General features: G+C 37.6%; 1 protein-coding gene across 1 annotated transcript in view; it reads right to left on the reverse strand.

Annotated features, from left to right (window-relative positions):
- The window catches only part of CSMD3 (CUB and Sushi multiple domains 3), a gene marked incomplete at its 5' end in the record, with an annotated part of 687,334 nt that overhangs the window by 110,636 nt on the left and 557,474 nt on the right, over positions 1–19,224 (reverse strand). The window contains 5 exons of the mRNA XM_081322366.1: positions 3,140–3,286; positions 3,541–3,729; positions 10,735–10,848; positions 13,868–13,948; positions 14,912–15,057. Of these exons, the coding sequence (XP_081178492.1) occupies positions 3,140–3,286; positions 3,541–3,729; positions 10,735–10,848; positions 13,868–13,948; positions 14,912–15,057 (677 nt within the window). The remainder of the gene's footprint in view (positions 1–3,139; positions 3,287–3,540; positions 3,730–10,734; positions 10,849–13,867; positions 13,949–14,911; positions 15,058–19,224) is intronic.

Here is a 19,224-nt window from a genome sequence, read left to right on the forward strand (position 1 = left end):
CTTTCTGGTAGCCCTGGAATCAGCAATTTTCAGGAAGCACCTAACAGGACTCTTTGTTAACCAGAGATGGAGTTACACCTTGTTAAGAACAGAAGAGATGGCCCTCCAAGAATTATGCAGGGACACCTCAGTCGTGATTCTGCCAGCCAACAAAGGTAGAGCTACTGTGGTTATGGACAGACTGGAGTATAACCAGAAAATCCAGACCTTACTCAGTGATGAGAACGCCTACCAAACTGTCAACAAAGATTATATGACAACTCTCAGGAATCAAGTCAATAAGGTGGCCGACAGACTCAACAGGCAGGGGAAGATTCATGAGGAGGACTTAAAAATGATCTGACCCAGGGACTCAGCTGCAGCATGCATTTATGGGCTACCCAAAATTCATAAAATCAGGATCTCACTGTAACCTATTGTATCATTTAGAGGCACCCCAACATTTGGGCTAGCAAAGTGGCTGAGTACACAACTCCAACACCTGGTGGAATACACCTCTACCACTGTAAAATCAGTTGAAGACTTTTTACAAAGGTTAAAAACAGTAGAAGATGATGAGATCATGGTATCTTTCGAAGTGATATTGTTTACATTCATTCCCCAAAAACTGGCTGTGTCTGTCATGAGAGAGTTGCTGCAGGATGAGGAACCACAGCTCCCTGGTTCACGGAATTTAGAAGATTATATACAGCTCCTCAACTTTTGCCTGAAAACATATTTTACCTTTAGTGGCTCCATGTATGAACAGATCAGGGGCACACCATCTCTGGAATAATTGCCACAGCGGTTTTGCAGACTTTGGAACTTATGGCGATGAACATCTATAAGCCCAAATTTTGGGCTAGGTATGTCGATGACACGTTTGTCGTCATCAAGCACCATGATAAAACTGGTTTCATGGAAAAGCTCAACTCCATCTATCCTGATATCCAGTTCACAGCAGAGGAAGAAGTGAACAACACCCTACCCTTCCTAGACATACTGATTTGTCATGAGCATGACAGCACACTTAACACTAGTGTCTACTGCAAAACCACACATACTGACAGAATCCTCCACAACAACAGCAATCACCCCACTGCCCACAAAACTAGCTGCATTGCACACTTTTTAATAGAATTAACACACATTGCAGTACAGCAACAGAAAAATTCAAGGAGTATGCATACATTTATCAGGTATGCACACAAAATGGATATTCTATTGATTTCATCTGGCATTGCCACCAACAACGAGCATCATGGATTATAGATGACAGAACGACTACCACTTGGGCCATACTTCCCTATATCCATGGCGTCTTGGAAACAGTGACACAAATACTATCAGCACATAACATCAGAGTGACATACACATAGACCCAGTCAGACCCAGTCAGACACATGAATAATGTGCCCTAAAGAACCCCTATCTGTGGGTGATATGTCATCTGTGGTCTACCAAATCAATTGCAATGATTGTTCATGTAACTACATTGGAGAGACCACAAAACACCTCCAGACGAGGCTCCATGAGCACGAACTGGCCATCAAATGCAAAGAAAAATGGTGTCAGGTATGGGCTCACACTATCGAGCACAACCATACTTTCAATTTTACAGAGGCCAGAGTCATTGCTCACAATACAACCAAAGGCGGCCACCTGTTAAAAGAGGCTTGGTTATCCAAACAACATTCTGTTAACTGGCACATTGAGCTGTTGCCAGAAGCTGCACCAACATATATTATCATGCAGGAAAACTGGATGGATGAACCAATGATCACTTCTCCCCAGCACAAGCAGGAGGGCAGAGGATCGTAACCTCTCACTAGCCGAGACATCAGCGCAGCAGGAGATGACCAGGAAGCAGACTGGACCCATGGACATGAGGAGAGGGCATTTGACCAACAAGGACACTGATGCCAGCATGATAGAGGAGCGACCAGCCGAGATGGCAGCATTGCATGCAGAAGAGTCACTCGGGCGGCTAGATGATCGCGCGCAGCAAGATGAACGCTCCCGGTGGGCGGGGCAAGTGGAGAAAGGCAGAGCACCAAAACTTAAACAAACCTCAACCAGCCCAACAGAAATAGGATCGATGCAATTGATTGCAGGAGGGCGGGGGCCGAATAGACTTGTAACGTGCTCATTAGCTAAACTGTTGGCTTCACAGAGACTATAAAAATGTGCCTCCCAATCCTGGCATACAGTCTGTCAGCAGGTGCTGATGAAAGCTCAGTTTTAATTTTTCGTCTCGATGATCTGTGTTTCCAGTTTTGTCATGAATATACCTGAGACTTGCATTTTTAGGACAATTTTTAATTTTTAATATTAATATTAATATTATATATATATATATATATATATATATATATATATATATATATATATATATATATATATATGTGTGTGTGTGTGTGTGTGTGTGTGTGTGTGTGTGTGTATGTATATATATGTACATGTATATATAAATTTAATAAAGTACTGTTGCCAACTCATGAACATTTTGTTGATATCTTAATCTCCAATTTGGAATGGAACTACTATCATATTTTTCCTAAAAACAACTGCCCGGATCACACTTTGTAGAAATAGTTGAAATTGTTCCACTTCAAAATTGCTACCTAAATCTTGTCTAAAGTGAAATTCAAGGTAAAGGTGTGGGTTCTTCTTGAGGTGAAACCAAAATCTAAACAGAACTAAATATTTCATGGTTGCCCAAATTCCTAAACATGAATGAGCAAAAGTTTAAACGTTTAAAAGAAAGTATATTGTTCCAGAATGAGCTGCTATGATTAAGATAATGTTGTCACTTTCCTTGAAGGCAGACAAATTATTCTGATGTCATTTGATAGTCGACTACTTTGAACTAGAGAAAGAAAGAAAGAAAGAAAGAAAGAAAGAAAGAAAGAAAGAAAGAAAGAAAGAAAGAAAGAAAGAAAGAAAGAAAGAATCATATCTGCTAATTAGATATTATATTGACAATTGAGCTGAAAATGGATTTATTTGGATTTTAAAATCACATCTTCCAGGATCTTATTCCCCCTTCTCTACACAGACTTACTCCAGCTTCCATTTCTCCTCCCTCCCAATCTGCTGGTTGTTCACCTTATTGACTCTTTTGAAGTAGAGTGGAAAAAGGGGGGCAAGGGTGACTTACCTATGTATCTTATCCTAAAACCTTTTTTGTTGGTACCATGGTCTGCTGACCATCGGAGAAATACTTCATGGCCCATGCTTGTTATATTGAGAGAGGAGGTATAATCTCCACTTAAGGAGATTAGCAACGGGCTGTGACTATTTGGTCCTTGATCCCAGGGAACACATATGAGGAAAAAAGAAAGACCAAAATTAGAGAAATGTTGAATGTTTTTTCTTGGATAAATAATCATTTGAATAATGCAATATATTACAACCAGCTGTTCGTAGCATAAGTGAAAATGTTCATTAATTGTAAGCAACAATCACACTGTGTTATTTCTGATAACATTCTGATGCATAATGTAATATTACTTGCTAAAACAATTATGATGCATTCAAAGTTGAATATCCTTTAGTTACCATCAAACACCTCAAGTATATCAAATTCTTTTTCGGTCTGGAAGAATTCAAAGTAAAGGCTGATATTGTAACCCTTTTCCACTGTAATGGTCCAAGCACACATTTGAAGGTTTGGATAGCTATCTGGGTAGCCTGGGCTCAGGATCACTCCAGTTGAATCAAGGCGCAATTCGTTTGCTGGACATAATACTGTGAGAGAGAGAGAGAGAGAGAGAGAGAGAGAGAGAGAGAGAGAGAGAGAGAGAGAGAGAGAGAGAGAGAGAGAGAGAGAGAGAGAGAGAGAATGGAGAGACAGAGAAATAAAGAAAAGAGAGAAAAGAGAAAAGTTATAAACAACTGAGTAACTGGAAAGATATAGTTATATTTTCAGCTTAGACATCAAACACTTCATCCCAAAGACATCAAAACATGGATAAATATCTGGAAACTGTATAGAAGACATGTATTCAGATTCTTGTGTTTGATGTCTTGGTCTTGGTCATACCATTTGGGGTGAGTTTGACCCTGTGGACTCTGGACGATGTGGACAGGATCATACGTAGACTGAGCACTACAACTTGTTTACTGGACCCATGACCCTCCTGGCTGGTTTCGGCCGCCTGGGAGGTGACAGGGGGCTGGCTCCAGGCAGTTGTTAATGCTTCTTTGATGGAGGGTGTCTTACCCTCTGCCTTAAAAGAGGCAATGGTGAGGCCCCTCCTCAAGAAGCCTGCTCTGGACCCGGCCTTGTTGAATAACTACTGTCCTGTCTCCAACCTTCACTTTGTAGCAAAGGTTGTTGAGAGTGTTGTGGTGCGTCAGCTCCCGCAATTCCTGGATGAAGCGGACTATCTGGACCCGTACCAGTCTGGTTTCAGACCCAGCTACAGCACGGAAACGGCATTGGTCGCACTGGTGGATGATCTCTGGCGGGCCCGGGACAGGGGCTGTTCCTCTGTCCTGGTCCTACTTGACCTCTCAGCGGCTTTTGATACCATCGACCATGGTATCCTGCTGCGACGGCTCGAGGGGTTGGGAATGGGAGGCACTGTTTTATGGTGGTTCTCCTCCTACCTCTCAGGCTGCTTGCAGTTTGTATTGGCAGGGGGACAGAGATCTACCCTGAGGCCCTGAGGGTGCCTCAGGGGTCGGTTCTCTCCCCCCTCCTGTTTAACATCTATATGAAGCCGCTGGGTGAGATCATCCGTGGCTTTGGGGTGAGGTATCACCAATATGCCGATGATACCCAGTTGTTCATCTCCACCCCAAGCCAACCCAGTGATGCCCTTGACATGATGTCCCGGTGCCTGGAGGTAGTGTGGGTCTGGATGGGAAGGAACAGGCTCAGGCATAACCCCTCCAAGACCAAGTGGCTGTGGATACCGGCATCTCGTATTGTCCAACAAGTTCCATCTCTTTCGATGGGGGGAGGTATTGCCCCCCTCAGAAAGGGCTCGCAACTTGGGTGTCCTCCTGGATTCACGGTTTAATTTGGAAGATCATCTAAGGTCCGTGACCAGGGGGGCCTTCGCACAGGTTCGCCTAGTGCACCAGTTGTGCCCCTTTTTGGACCGAGATGCCCTATGCACAGTCACCCACGCCCTCATCACTTCTCGCCTGGATTACTGCAATGCTCTTTACATAGGGCTGCCCTTGAAGAGCACCCGGAGGTTTCAACTGGTGCAAAATGCGGCCGCGCGGGTGCTTATGGGAGTATCTCGGTACTCCCATGTTACACCACTCCTGTGTGAGCTGCATTGGCGATTTAAGGTGCTGGTAATAACCTTTAAAGCCCTGCATGGCTTAGGCCCGGGGTACTTGCGAGACCACCTGCTGCCATTGTCAACCTCCCATTGCCCGGTTCGCTCCCACAGAGTCAGCCTCCTCAGGGTTCCGTCGGCCAGGCAATGCCAGCTGACAACCCCCAGGGGGAGAGCCTTCTCTGTGGGTGCACCGACCCTCTGGAATCAGATGCCTCCGGAGCTGCGGACGGCCCCTGACCTTCGGTCCTTCTGCTGTGACCTGAAGACCTAGTTGTTCAAACAAGCGGGCCTGGACTGACTACGATTTTTAATTAGGCTTTTACTGGGTTAAATTGTTTTGTAATTTCGCATTTATTGTTTAATTCTCTTTTAATTTTTTATTCTATGTTTTTTTAATTTTTATTGTTGTGAGCTGCCCAGAGTCCTCAGGGAGAAGGGCGGCATATAAATTTAATAAAATGAAAATGAAATGAAATGAAATGTGTTCCCATTTTTTAGATATTCTTTTCTGAAATGATGCATTTTTATCCTAGTATATCTGATTATGTATCAAATAAAGAGAAGCTAAACTCTTCCAAATATTTGTTACTTCATGTAGAACAGGGATGCAGCATTCATTGACTATCAATATCCTTTGTGGGTCTGTAAATCTACACTTTGGGGAAATCAAGGAGAAAAGTTGGTGCCTTAAGAAACCATTTTACTCCTTAGTTCTTGCATTTGCCTCCCCTGATAAAATGGATCCTGGCCTTAGTCACTTTTTGAGTCTGAACTTGATACTGAACTGACAAATAGTTTACATGGTTAAAGTAAATTACGTCTTTCAGTGAGAAGTTCTTGGTGCTTTTTGAGCTTGGTTGTTTTCTTGCAGACGTTTCATTACCTAAAGTAGATAATATTGTCAGTGCTAGTCATCTTTCAATCTCTTAAAAGACTTGAAAAAGAAAGGATTTTTCCCCCCAATATGGATAAATTAGTTAACTACATAAAGGATTTGGTATATACTGTAGATGATTCCTTGTCCTTCTCCACCTCGTAGAAGGTGGCTATGTGAAGACACTAAGATGCTCAGTGCTTATCATACTATTGGGTCTGTGCAAAGGACATTCAGAAGAGTGCAAGAATTAACTTTTGTTGAATCATTAAAGCAGGTGTGTATTTTATCAGTTCCTAGAATCTCTCTACCCATATATGTAAATTTCAAGCTTTAATTAACTGATTTTAGGTGCTCCCAGATCCAGACTGACTCTGGGCAGTTCACAGTACAGGTAATCCTTGACTTACAACAGTTCATTTAGAGACTGTTTGAAATTACAATTGCACTGGAAGAAGTGACTTATGATCATTTTTCACATCATTGCAGCATCTCCATGGTCATGTGATCAGGATGCAGATACTTGGCAACTGACCCATATTTATGACAGTTGCAGTATCACTGGACCTTGGAGAAGCCAGATTCATTTAACAACCATCTTACTAACTTAACTGTGGCAAGGAAAGTTGTAAAATGGGTCAAAACTTACTTAACAAACTGTCACTTAGTAATAGAAATTTTGGGCTCAATTTTGGTCGTAAGTCAAGGACTACCTGTATAAGAAACAGATTAAAGAAAATGAACAATCTACATAGAAAATGGTCAACTTGATAGCATATCCTGGAACAATCAGGGCCTTAATATCCTCCAGAACATTGTCAAGGTGAGAGCCATATGGATCTCAGAAGAAAACTCATTCCAGAAGCAGGCACCACAAAACTTAACTAAACTTCCGTAAATTTAATAGAATTTCCTTCCAGCTGAGCAAGTTGATCATTGATCAACTGAGTGGCTTGCCTGCTCTTTTTGTCTCTCTATTTAGCATACGCTTAGCATGCTTTGTGTGTGAAAATAAATGGAGCTATTTCCAAGTCTGCCAAACAGGATTTTATTTTTTTTCCTCTGGTATTGTTTTCTTTTCTCATTTCTAGACATGCCTGCATAATTTGAAGAGAAAAAGAAAAGGATTCTCTGCCCCAGAAGTTATGTGTTGCTCTTTGTGAAATGATGTGCTATTCAAGTATTTCAGTGGCTTATCTTATTTTTATCCTTTGGGAATATAATAATTAAACCTTGCTAAATAAATGGATTAATAAACAATTCCTAGATAATGTGTACTTTTTTAAAAAAAGAAGTTAAGAGAATGTGCATATTTTTCATAAAATGCCTAGCCATTTAATAGTAAAGCTATTCACAACTAAACATAGTTTTTTAAAAAAAATTAAACATTTGACAATTTAAACATAATTCCCTTTAGTGCTTAATTGAATGTTAGTCCTAATACAGGTAGAATATTACCTGTTTTTCTACTATCGCCAATATGGTAACTGAAGAAAAAAACAACAACTATGTCAACTCTAGATTGAAAATCTATTAGCACCATATGTTTGGTGAAATATGCAGATGAATATAAATAATATTTGACTCTCTCTCTCGCTCTTGAAGAAATTACTTTTTTGTGTTCTATAATGCTTCTGCTCTGCAATAGAGAAAGATGAGGGGGACAGCAGTTTCTGGGCTGAGGGTGGAATAAAGATTTTTAAAAAGTCAAAATGGTGGTCAACTCATGCATAATTGAAGCCCATTATCATATATGTTTCTGATGCTGATACAAATAGTTGTGATCAATGGTAAAAGGTACCCACACAATGGCTGTAAACTGAACTATGAAACCTATGAGATGTTTCCCCCCATAGATAGGAACTGCTTCAATTATTGTTGTAAGGCAAAATTCACAACAAGCTGAATTGATCTTGAATGGCAACAGGTAGAAGAATCCATAAAGCTAATTATTTATATTCACCAATATATGTCAAATATACTAGGTCTAGTCTAGTATGAGGGCGTAAATGGACAAGTATATTTAAAGCACTCCACCATGAACTGTAATTTCCAAGATGTCTAACTTTTTTTCTTTGTCTTCTGTTTGCAATGTAGTAGGCCAAAGGTATATAAGCTCTGGTTCTGCTTTTCATGAGGGCTAATCATCTTTGCTGGCAATCCAGGGTACGCCATTTTAAGGTTTGCATGCAAATAAAATTATATTGTATCTTCAGAGTGATTTGATTGCTTTAGGCGAGCCAGACACAACACCAGCTTCTTCAGTATTTTTTTTTACCTCTCTACATATATTTTATGAAAGACTAAAATGAGAACAAAATAGCAACTATTTTTTTTATTAGAGATTTAGAAACTGATTATGACTTATCTTTAATTGAGTTGCTAGGTGTGGAGTCTTAGCAATATGTTCAAAAGGTCAATATTTCTAATAAAAGGAGTAGTAATTTCCAGATTTCGGCAGTTTCAATTAAAGGTATTAAGAATGACGAATACCTATGAGTTCAAGAACCTTATGCATTAAGTGACAATAGACTAAGTCTGTATTCTAACTTATTATCATTTAATAAAAATGTAATTTTTTCTGTATCTTTTGAATTTGATAAAATACATTTAATAAAAAGATATAAAAAATGAATGGTTAGGAAACTTCTGATCTGTTCATAGATACCTTACTTCTGACCCTAACTATTACATGACTTGAGTTACCTTAAATTGCTTTACTCAAAAATAACCGTGGATTATTTTTTAATGGAAACTTGCAAGTTCCTTGCTTTTCCACTCAGGGATAGGATGGGATGATAGAACATGAACAATTGCAATCCCTTGGTGGATCATTCATTTGTTCGTTCGTTTGTTCATTCGTTCATTCATTAATTGAACTGATGCACTTTTCAAAGGAAAAATACAAATTGTCTCAAGATGTTTTGGAAAGTTTTTGCTAAATAGCATCTCCCCCTCCCACAAATGGCTAGTTATTGCTTTGATTGAAATGGATCAAGTGGCATTTGAAATAAACAAGTTATCGAAACTATCTAATGAATAAAATTTCATGGTGCACTCTGGAAAGAAAAGAAGACTGCATTATTTGTACCATAAAAACTAAAGGACAGCTGATGTCAGCCTAGAACATCCTGATCTGAATTTAATTTGCTGTTAGTTTGCATAGCTGTGCTATTTTTCCTTAAACATAGTTCCTCCATTTGTGGATATTCATTATTTGCTATATGTTAGACTTATAGCCAGACTTTCTTTCTGGAAGTCAAGTTGGTTTCTCCCTCTTTCAATCTGAATCCACCACAACTATGAGAAATAAGTCTGGCTGTCTTACTGTCCCAAAGTCATTCAGTGAGCTTTCATGTCTACATATGAAGTTCAGTCATGGATCTTTCTAATCCTTGTCTAACATCTTAGTCACCTGGTCACTCAATTGTTTAGTCACTTCTGACTCCTCATGATCTAATGGACATTATTCACTATTGTCTGTCAGCTACTTTGAAGTCTTGTAAGTTTGTGCTTTGACATCAGTAATTATAGCCAGCCATCTCATCTTTGACAGATTCTTTCTTGATTGCCTTCAGATTTCCCAAACAGGTTCTTCAAAGTTTCTACTTCTACAGTATTTATCTAATATTTAAGCTTTATCTTTATTATTAGTGTTCCAGTGAACAAGTTGATTTTACTGGGTCTGGTATTTTATGATTTGCTTTTTATGATCTTCAACAATTCTCTCCCCCGTCTGCTACCGGGGACGACTTCCCATCACCCAGTGTGCTCACAGAGAGAGGGCCTCCTCAGGGTGCCGTCGGCCAGACAATGTCGGCCGGCGACCCCCAGGGGGAGGGCCTTCTCTGTGGGAGCACCAGCCCTTTGGAACCAACTCCCCCTTGAGCTTTGGATGGCCCCGGACCTCCGGTCCTTTTGCCGCGACCTCAAAACTTTTCTCTTCCATCAGGCTGACCTGGATTGATGATGGGTTTTTAAATATGTTTTAATTTTTAACTGTAGTTAATTTATTTTGGGGCTATTTAATTCTTTTTTAATTTTTGTATTGTTGTTTTTTATTGTTGTAAGCCGCCCTGAGTCCTTCGGGAGATAGGGCGGCAAATAAGTCCCAAAAATAAATAAATAAATAAACACAGTTTTATCATTTTCATCATTCACTGTTTCTGATCGTCCAGTTTTAACAGCCATATATTATGATTGAGAAGATCATGGCTGCAATACCACTCCTGTTCTTTTACCCATAGCACAGGGTAAGAGAAATGAAAGGAAATAAGAAGACAATGCACATAAAAACACTTTTGAATAAATGCTTTCAGGAATGGTTCACATTTTCTCCCTGGATATTCCTCAACATCCAATCAAACTTAGTCAGTATTCCCATTATATATATATATATATATATATATATATATATATATATATATATATATATATATATATATATATATATATATATATATATATATGACTCGCACCTGTTATTTATTGATGCTAACTAAATAGTTCATGCAAGACATCAAAGTAAGCAAATATATACTAAAAAAACTTCTTCTTTTTTAAAAAAAAGTTTAAAACCTTGGCAAGAAGGTGGTGTGCCATCCATCTGCAATCTCTCTCCTAGTCGACAAGTCAGAATCTCATTACCAACTAATGTAAAACCTGGTAGACACTGGTACCTTATTATGTCCCCTGTGTAATAAAAAGGAGGAAAAGAGAAAAGACTGTAGTTAAAGACCAATTAATGGGGACTTTTCAGTGTTGACAATACCATTGATTAACGAAGCATGTTTCTCACCATATGTAATGTGAAAATGACCACTAGTACAAATAGGTTCCATTAGACAGAGGAAATGATGTGGCAAATAAGCTATCTAATTTGTCATTTCATGCCAGCTATGCTATTAGCGTGACTCACACATTTACATGATTGTGACTTTGTGGAGTTGAAAAGCTTTATATTTTGTTCTAGTTATTTCAGTAATTAAAAAGGGCATCTAGTTCCCTTATTTCTATTGCTAGTTTCAGCTATTATATATCTATAATAGCCATCAGGTTGGTATTGACTCTTCATAACCACATATATAGTTTGTTTTTCCCCATGATAGTCTGGTAGATAAGTAGGTTACCAAAAGTCAGGTTCCAAAGGTAATTTATTACATTATATTTCTTAGTTGGTGATTATTTTTTCTAGATATTTCCTTATTCATTTGATACTTGAACTTTGAACATTTCTAAGTACAGTAACTTTCCCTGGAATCAATCAATCAATCAATCAATCAATCAATCAATCAATCAATCAATCAGTCAAACTGTCTGTCTGTCTGTCTGTCTGTCTGTCTGTCTGTCTGTCTGTCTCTATCTATCTATCTATCTATCTATCTATCTATCTATCTATCTATCTATCTATCTATCTACCTACCTACCTATCCATCCATCCATCCATCCATCCATCCATCTAGTCTTTCAATACATTTTATATATGTTAATGAATGCATTTTATAATTGAAACTGAAGGAATTAAATACATGAACTGTTCTATAGAAGTTACTGTTAATTACTATGCATGAATTGATAGGATAATGCAATGCATTAGAAAGGCACTTATAGCAGAACATGTTATTGAGTCAAACATCCCTCTTTAAGGCATTTAAGCAGCACATCCTCTGGAAATCTGTGAATGCTCTGCACAACTATGCTTGCATAGCAGCTTTGCTTCCTTGCTCTGAACAGAAATGTTCTCTGTGCATACAAAAGCATGCACAGAGAATCAAGGAAACATTTTTCTGAAGAATTTACTCAAGCATTTAAATGTTTCAGAGTATATGGTTACTTTCATGCTTCTAGGGAATCTGTTTCAACTATCATTTGAAAAAAAACCCACAACAACCTTGTTTTAATTCTTTGCAGAGCTGTGGTACTTGGCAGTATTTAGCAATATTCTATTTTCCACACATTTGAATATTTCCCTGTGAATTCTACTTTAGCTTCAACACCTTTAAAAAGAACACAGTCTGAAATGGCTGTACACACAAGCGGCAGATTCATTTCCTTTACAGCAAGTGAACATCTGATTGAACAAGCAAACTGATTTTAAGGAAAACAGTCTTGAGCATTTAGCCAGGTAATAGACATCAAGTTGACTCAGGCTGTGTTTTTCTGTCTCCTCCATCTGCACATCTTGCTGTCTAGGATCATAATCAAACCCTGTTGGTCAGATGAAGAGTGCCACAGAGTGCAAAAGGTTTTATAACAGCAGTCAACTGAAGTATCTCAGTGGGACCATACAAATATAAAGTACAGATATGGTAAAAATAGAAAAGGGCTCTTTGGATATATGTATGGGGAATTTCAGACTAGGATGTCTTGTTGGAGTTTTGTTACTGATAAAATTAGCACTAAATAGCTAAAATTACTTCCAGGTGTGTGAGCAATTTAAAAATAGAAAATACAGTTTTTCCCTACAACCAATTTGAGTATTAAGAACTCTTGATTTGGGAAAAGAAAAATATGACTGTCTTTCTTTCTCTACCATCTATCTATCTATCTATCTATCTATCTATCTATCTATCTATCTATCTATCTATCTATCTATCTATCTATCTATCCATCTAGCTAGCTATCATCGTTCATGAATTTTTTACGCTGCCTCATTATGGTGTTGGTAGTGGAGCCATCGCTGGAAGGGATGAGCAAAGAACATTGGGTGAGTATGTCAAGAGTATATATTCACAACAGAGTCACCTAAAGCTTGAAGGTCATCATCCCAGCTGTTCAGTTAAAGCAAGATGGCACCTATATTGGAGAGCAGTGATACAGGAAGATGCTAGAAACAGATGATTAATTTAGTGACAACAACAAAAGCAACAGTTCATACTGCCAGGGGAAAGTTATTACTGGTATAGACTAAGAATCAGTGGAGCTACCTAGAGATAGTCTAAAATAAATTTGCATTTAGTTTACACCTGGGCAAACATATATAGACATACATACACGCAAAAAATGTATATTTAGTATCCATAATTTAAAAGCTAAGATGACCAAAACCAGATCTTTCTGCTAGCCCTTTTTTATTACTCCCTTTCCTTCTTCCACTTTACCCATCCAGTGCATTCTATGCTTACTTGGTTTTTAAGTCTCATTTATCCACTTAAATTTGTTCTGTGTCCCAATTTTGTCAGAATTGACAAACTTACCTTCTATATAATTGGGTATCACTGATTATGTGTAAGACATCATCTGTAGTTGTACATTATAATTTTTACATACATTTTTGTAGCTTTTGGACATAACAAATACACTGTTATAACAAACACATTGTCTACATCTTATGCATAGATATGCATCATGCATCATGACATATTAGGACACAAACTGTCAAATTTTTAAACATTTTCTAATGATGCTACATTTAGGAATGCTTGAATCCCATGAAAATAAATCCCATGAAAATAAATCCAAAACATGTAGACAGTTAAAATAACTTAATGTTTATGACTTTACTAATAAATGTTGTTAAATAAAAATGAATCCTTGTAATTATAGGAGATCCTATGTTCCTCATTTAGATATATCCATATACACATGTCATTTATTTACATATATCATAGAAAAACTAAATGTAGAAACTTCCACGTATACGGACACATATGTTAAATATGGTAATTTTTTGGAATTTAACAGAAGTTGTCTACATTAATATTAGCTTTACCTATTTCAAATTCATCATCTTCAGTCAGAACATCAGCATTTGGTATACTAGATGGAGGCTGACACACTCGAAGTTGATATGCTATGAAAGCAGCAGAAACATTCCAATTAACAAACCATTCCCCATTACATTATAACAATAAGCACATAGAAAGTTAAAAAAAAAGATACAAGAAATTTCAGGCAAGTTAGCTTGCATCTAACACTTTACAGAAGTCTATGACAAGTTATTAGGTTTATACGGTTTTATGGTTTTGTAGGGAACATACGCATCTATTTCATAATGTTTATGACAAACACCTTTATTGATGCTTGTTGGTATATTTAACATATATTAGTAAAATATGTGCTAGATAGCAGTCCCATTAATTAGATTCACAACTGTTGGTCTGAACAAATATATGTTCCAAATATGTGCTGCTTAAAAGCTACGTCAAACTTGGACCTCCGTACTGCATTCCATATTACAGCATCTATTATTTATTAAAAAGCTCAGTGTTTTTATAAATAAATACTATATTATATATTTTGTAATGAACAAAAGATGAAATAAGATGACCTTCAAAGTATTGTCCTCCTTCCCCTTGCTTCCTTCTACTCTTAATGTATGTTACAGAAATCAATTTATCATTATTATGGTTCATTCCACATTCAGCCAGATGCTTAGACTGGATTTGGCATTTTTATCCACCTACTGAGTCCTTCCCAAGGACCTGATATAAGGAGATGTTGCTGTTTGATGGTGTTAAAGGTATCATCACAAAACATTCAGCTATTCCTAGTAAAGCTGCCTTTTACAATTGATTGATGGGGATTTTCTCAGTGCCAATGGATTATTTCAGGTACAAAGTTTGCCCTGCTCTGTAATTGGATTCTCATTCTCTCTTGGCCTTCTTATAAATCCTGATGTTTACTGTCATGCAATTATTACTGCTAAGCAGAAATCATTTACCATTCTAACTAGGAATATGTCCTTTGTGTTTATTATTTTAAAAAAAGAAAAGAATACACATGCACGCACATCCTTTAGGTGTGCAACACTAACCGTGGTAACTAAGGACGAAGAAGCCACTTGTTGTAAAATCACTGTGGAACTTTATTAGAACCTGATTAGAGGTGCTGTAAACAGATTCCAATGCGGTGTTGCCACTAAATTGACCAATTTGAGGTGAATTTTGCTCAGGTCCATCCCTAGAAGAAAGAGAGAAAGAGAAAGAGAAAGAGAAAGAGAAAGAAAGAAAGAAAGAAAGAAAGAAAGAAAGAAAGAAAGAAAGAAAGAAAGAAAGAAAGAAAGAAAGAAAGAAAGAAAGAAATTTCACAGTTAAATTTCCATTTGCTTTAAGTAAACATTCAAGGCACATCACAAGTAAAATGAAAGCGAGAAAACAAGTAATTCTATCTACTAATTCAGAAGAGACTAAATTTATAGAGAACATCTCTTTGCCTTTACATTACTTTTCTTTTTCATTACAGTGGAACTTGAGCTGAAATGTACAGATGTACATCAACAGATGTGCAGAGATAGTTCCTGAAAAGCACAATCAGTTTGTTTGGAATCCAAATAAATAAAACTAATAAATCATCGTACAGGGCAAACAGCCTAGACTGAACACACCATTGTCTGCATTATCTAAAATAAAGTCCCACTCCATTATTTTTGCTTATACCTATTTTTGTTAACCCTGACATATTGTACTTGTAGGAATAATTATTTACTAATTTTGCTCTGGCTACTGTGTCTTGAAGTCTCTAGGAAGGTAAATATAATATTTTTCCCCTTGTTTCAAATGTGGGATTTATAGTAGTTTGAACTTTTCATACTTTTTTCCATTATGTGATATGATACATGGTATTTTACACACACACACACACACACACACACATACACACACACACACACACACACACAAACTCATATAGCACATACTAGAATTCATGTGATTTTTCTAATATATTTTATAGATGTTTAAAATTCTGAAAATTATGTTTATATAGTTGCTAGACTTTTTTATGTGAAGGTGGAATGCACTGAAATACAGATGTTAATTTTTGAATGAAAATAATATTATGTCTTTTACAATTATGACTCTATAATATATTGCAATTTTTATCAATTTAGTAATGCATATAAAGTTTGTCTGTTTATGCTTGAAAAGTTCTTCTCTTTTGCTGAATTAATTTCCTTAAAAATAAAATAAAGGGCAAAGGTTTTCATCAATTACTACTACTACTGATATGGAAAGAAACAAGAAGATGCAGTTACTCTAGTCTTCTCCCCTCCCCTCCCCTCTCTTTTCAAATGTGCTTTTAAAAATATGAAAATAAACATTATTTTGCTTTAAATACTGCTAGGACAATTGGTTTTAATTAAGAAATTTACAGAAAATAAAATGAGTTGTGTGGCATCACTAGTATTAGTTTTCCCAGTGGCCAGTCAAATAATTATGGAAGAGTCCAGAAAAAGCTGTTCAAAGACGTCTACCATTAATCAAGCTATCTTTTCAAAGCCATCTAAACCAGTGGCAATTTGAATATGTTTTATTGAACTTCAAAAATTGGTTATGCCTGGACTTCCGGTGGCTCCGCGGCGCCGGAGACAGCCTTCCCGGGCTGCCCGCGGCTCAGCTGAGTGATTTTCGCCCGAAACAGCGCCGATCAGCTGTTCGGGTGAATTTGAAGCCCCCTCCTCGGGAGAAGAGGAGGGGGTGAGGCCCCAGGTAGGGGTCGAGTTCTCCGGGGCCGCCTGAGCTTGCAGCTTGGGCGGCTGAAGGATCGAACTCCCCCGTAGCCTGGGTCGCTCCCAGCTGGCCAGCGCCTCTGCTCCTGATTTCATGGAGCAGAGCCAGGCGTCTGCGACCACCCCTGCCTGAAGGAAGGACTATGGATTAAAAGGAGCAGGCAGAGCGGTACAAGAGGAAAAGGTGAAGAGGATTATTTTATTTTACTCTCGAGCTTGATGGACTTTTTTAAACTTTAAGTGAAAGTGCGTCACAATTGAAAGTTAAAGATGGCGGCTAAACCTCCCCCTAAAACTCTTCAGAGTGGTGGATCTTCTCCGGTGCAACAATCATCATTACAGGCGTTGCACCCTCCTGATGTATTGACACTGAAGGATTTACGAGATGCTTTGGATAAACATGCCCAGGTACTTTTGGAATCAATTAATCAATCAATTGGTGATAAATTTGCACAGATGGAGGAGAAATTGAAGAAGTTGGAGGAGAGAATGGAGGAGAGGATGGAACAGAAGTTCAGGGTGATGAAGGTAGACGTTTTGTCTTCAGTGTATAAAGTGGCTGAATGTGTGGAAGATTTGGATGAAAAAGTGGAAGATTTGACTCAAAAGAATGCCATATTAGAAGCAAAAGTACTGGAGAATGAAGATTTAAGAGATAAAATGGATAGAGAATTGAGTCTTGCTCAATATTTCCAGATGCAGTTTGCCATTAGAATCAGAGGTTTAAAGGAGAATATTAAGGAAGATCTAAAGCAGCTGGTTTCTGAGGCTCTTGAAGTGGTATTGAATCAGCCAGCATCCGAAATAAAAGGAGGCATGGATAAAGTGTTTCGTGTGAATTCATGGATTGCTAGACAGAGAAAGTTGCCTAGAGATGTGGTGGTTTATTTTGCAAAAAGGGAAATTAGAGATGAAGTTATACAAGCTGCCTATGACACTAAAGTCGTGATTGCTGATCAAGAAGTTCTGGTTCTAAAAGAAATTCCTCCAAAGATTTTAAGGAGAAGGAAGGATTTTACATTTCTTGTGCAAGAGCTCAAGCAACGAGATATAAGGTTCAGATGGGAGATCCCAGCTGGGTTGATGGTGATGCATGAAGGTAAAAGGTACCGTCTGGTTACTGTGATGCAAGCGCGTGATTTTTACAATAATGTTTTAAAAGCAACCCTATTAACACTTCTGGAAGCTGCAAAGGGATCTGGAGAAGGAGAACATCAAGAGGCTGAAGATGGACAGACAGAGGAGAATGGTGCTGGAGGAGATCAAGTTATAACACCTTTGGATGATCCTAGAGAACAGAGGGTGACGCGTGCTGCTTTAAAACGATCAAAAAAGATAAAAGAACAAGAACAGCAGAAGTCTATGGAACTTTCACAACGTACTTACAGCCAAGTAGTGGGAGGTGGGAAAAGATTTGGGTGAGGAATGTAAAATTTAAACAAGTTTGAAATCTAAGAGAGAATTTTTACAAAATGTTTTATAGATGGTATTTAGATTTTAAAAAGCTAAGTATGTATCTGAATCATTAGCCTAAATGTTGGAGGTGCGGTGATGAAGACGTAATATATTTTCATATATGGTGGACTTGTAAAAAGGTTAAGGCTTTTTGGATAAAAGTTTGGTGGAACATACTAAGTTGATGTTGAATTTAATTACGGCAGCAAGACTTTTGATAGGTTAGTACTGGAAAGAGGAACTGCCCACCATAGAAGAGTGGGCTTTAGAGGTTTCCGACTTGGTTGAAATGGCGAAGATTTCGGCCTATTTGCAAGATTACTTGCAGGAATGCTATATTATGGAAGGGAGAGAATGGTTTGAGTTTATCCAGAATAAGTATAGGGTTAAGAAGTTTTATATTTGAATAAGGCTTTTTTCTTTGTTTCTTTTTCTATATTAGTTTTTTTTTATATATATTTAATATTACTAAGGTTTGTTTTATCCTATATAAGCTAGAGAGTGATAGATTTTAGAGTTTATGGTTGTTAATATATGGTTGTTTATGATTGTTTTTTTTTTATACATACCTTGTATTTAGCTCTGGGAAGTCGGGGGGGGAGGGGGGGAGGGGGGGGAGGAAGGGGGGAGGGAGAAGGGTGGGGGAGGGGGGATTTTCTAAGGGAAAAATTGTATGTTAAAACTTTTCAATAAAAAAAAAATGGTTATGCCTGTTAATTTACATCAATCTTACTTGTTGTTTTTTGCAATATGAACATATTTACAAACACAAGTTTGTTCTGTGTTTTTTTTAGTTTAGTAATCATTGTGTAATATTTGATTATCATTTAAAATAAATATTTTGTATGAATTTTAATAATAAAGCTGCATTGCAAAATCTAATAGAATTAGAAAAATAGAAAATCAGAACCTTCACATTAAATAACTAGATGTTAATATTCCAATTATTAAAAAATCATGATAGATAAATAGATAGATAGATAGAGAGAGAGAGAGAGAGAGAGAGAGAGAGAGAGAGACAGACAGACAGACAGACAGACAGACAGACAGACAGACAGACAGACAGACTGATAATGTTTGGACTATTCTTATTTCATATATTTGAAATAAGGAAACATTTGGCATGTTATATTTTAAATTCATTTACACAGCAGAAAAATAACTCC

The sequence above is a fragment of the Vipera berus genome, assembly GCF_964194415.1.
Source record: "Vipera berus genome assembly, chromosome: 3".
In the NCBI taxonomy this organism is placed as follows: Eukaryota; Metazoa; Chordata; class Lepidosauria; order Squamata; family Viperidae; genus Vipera; species Vipera berus.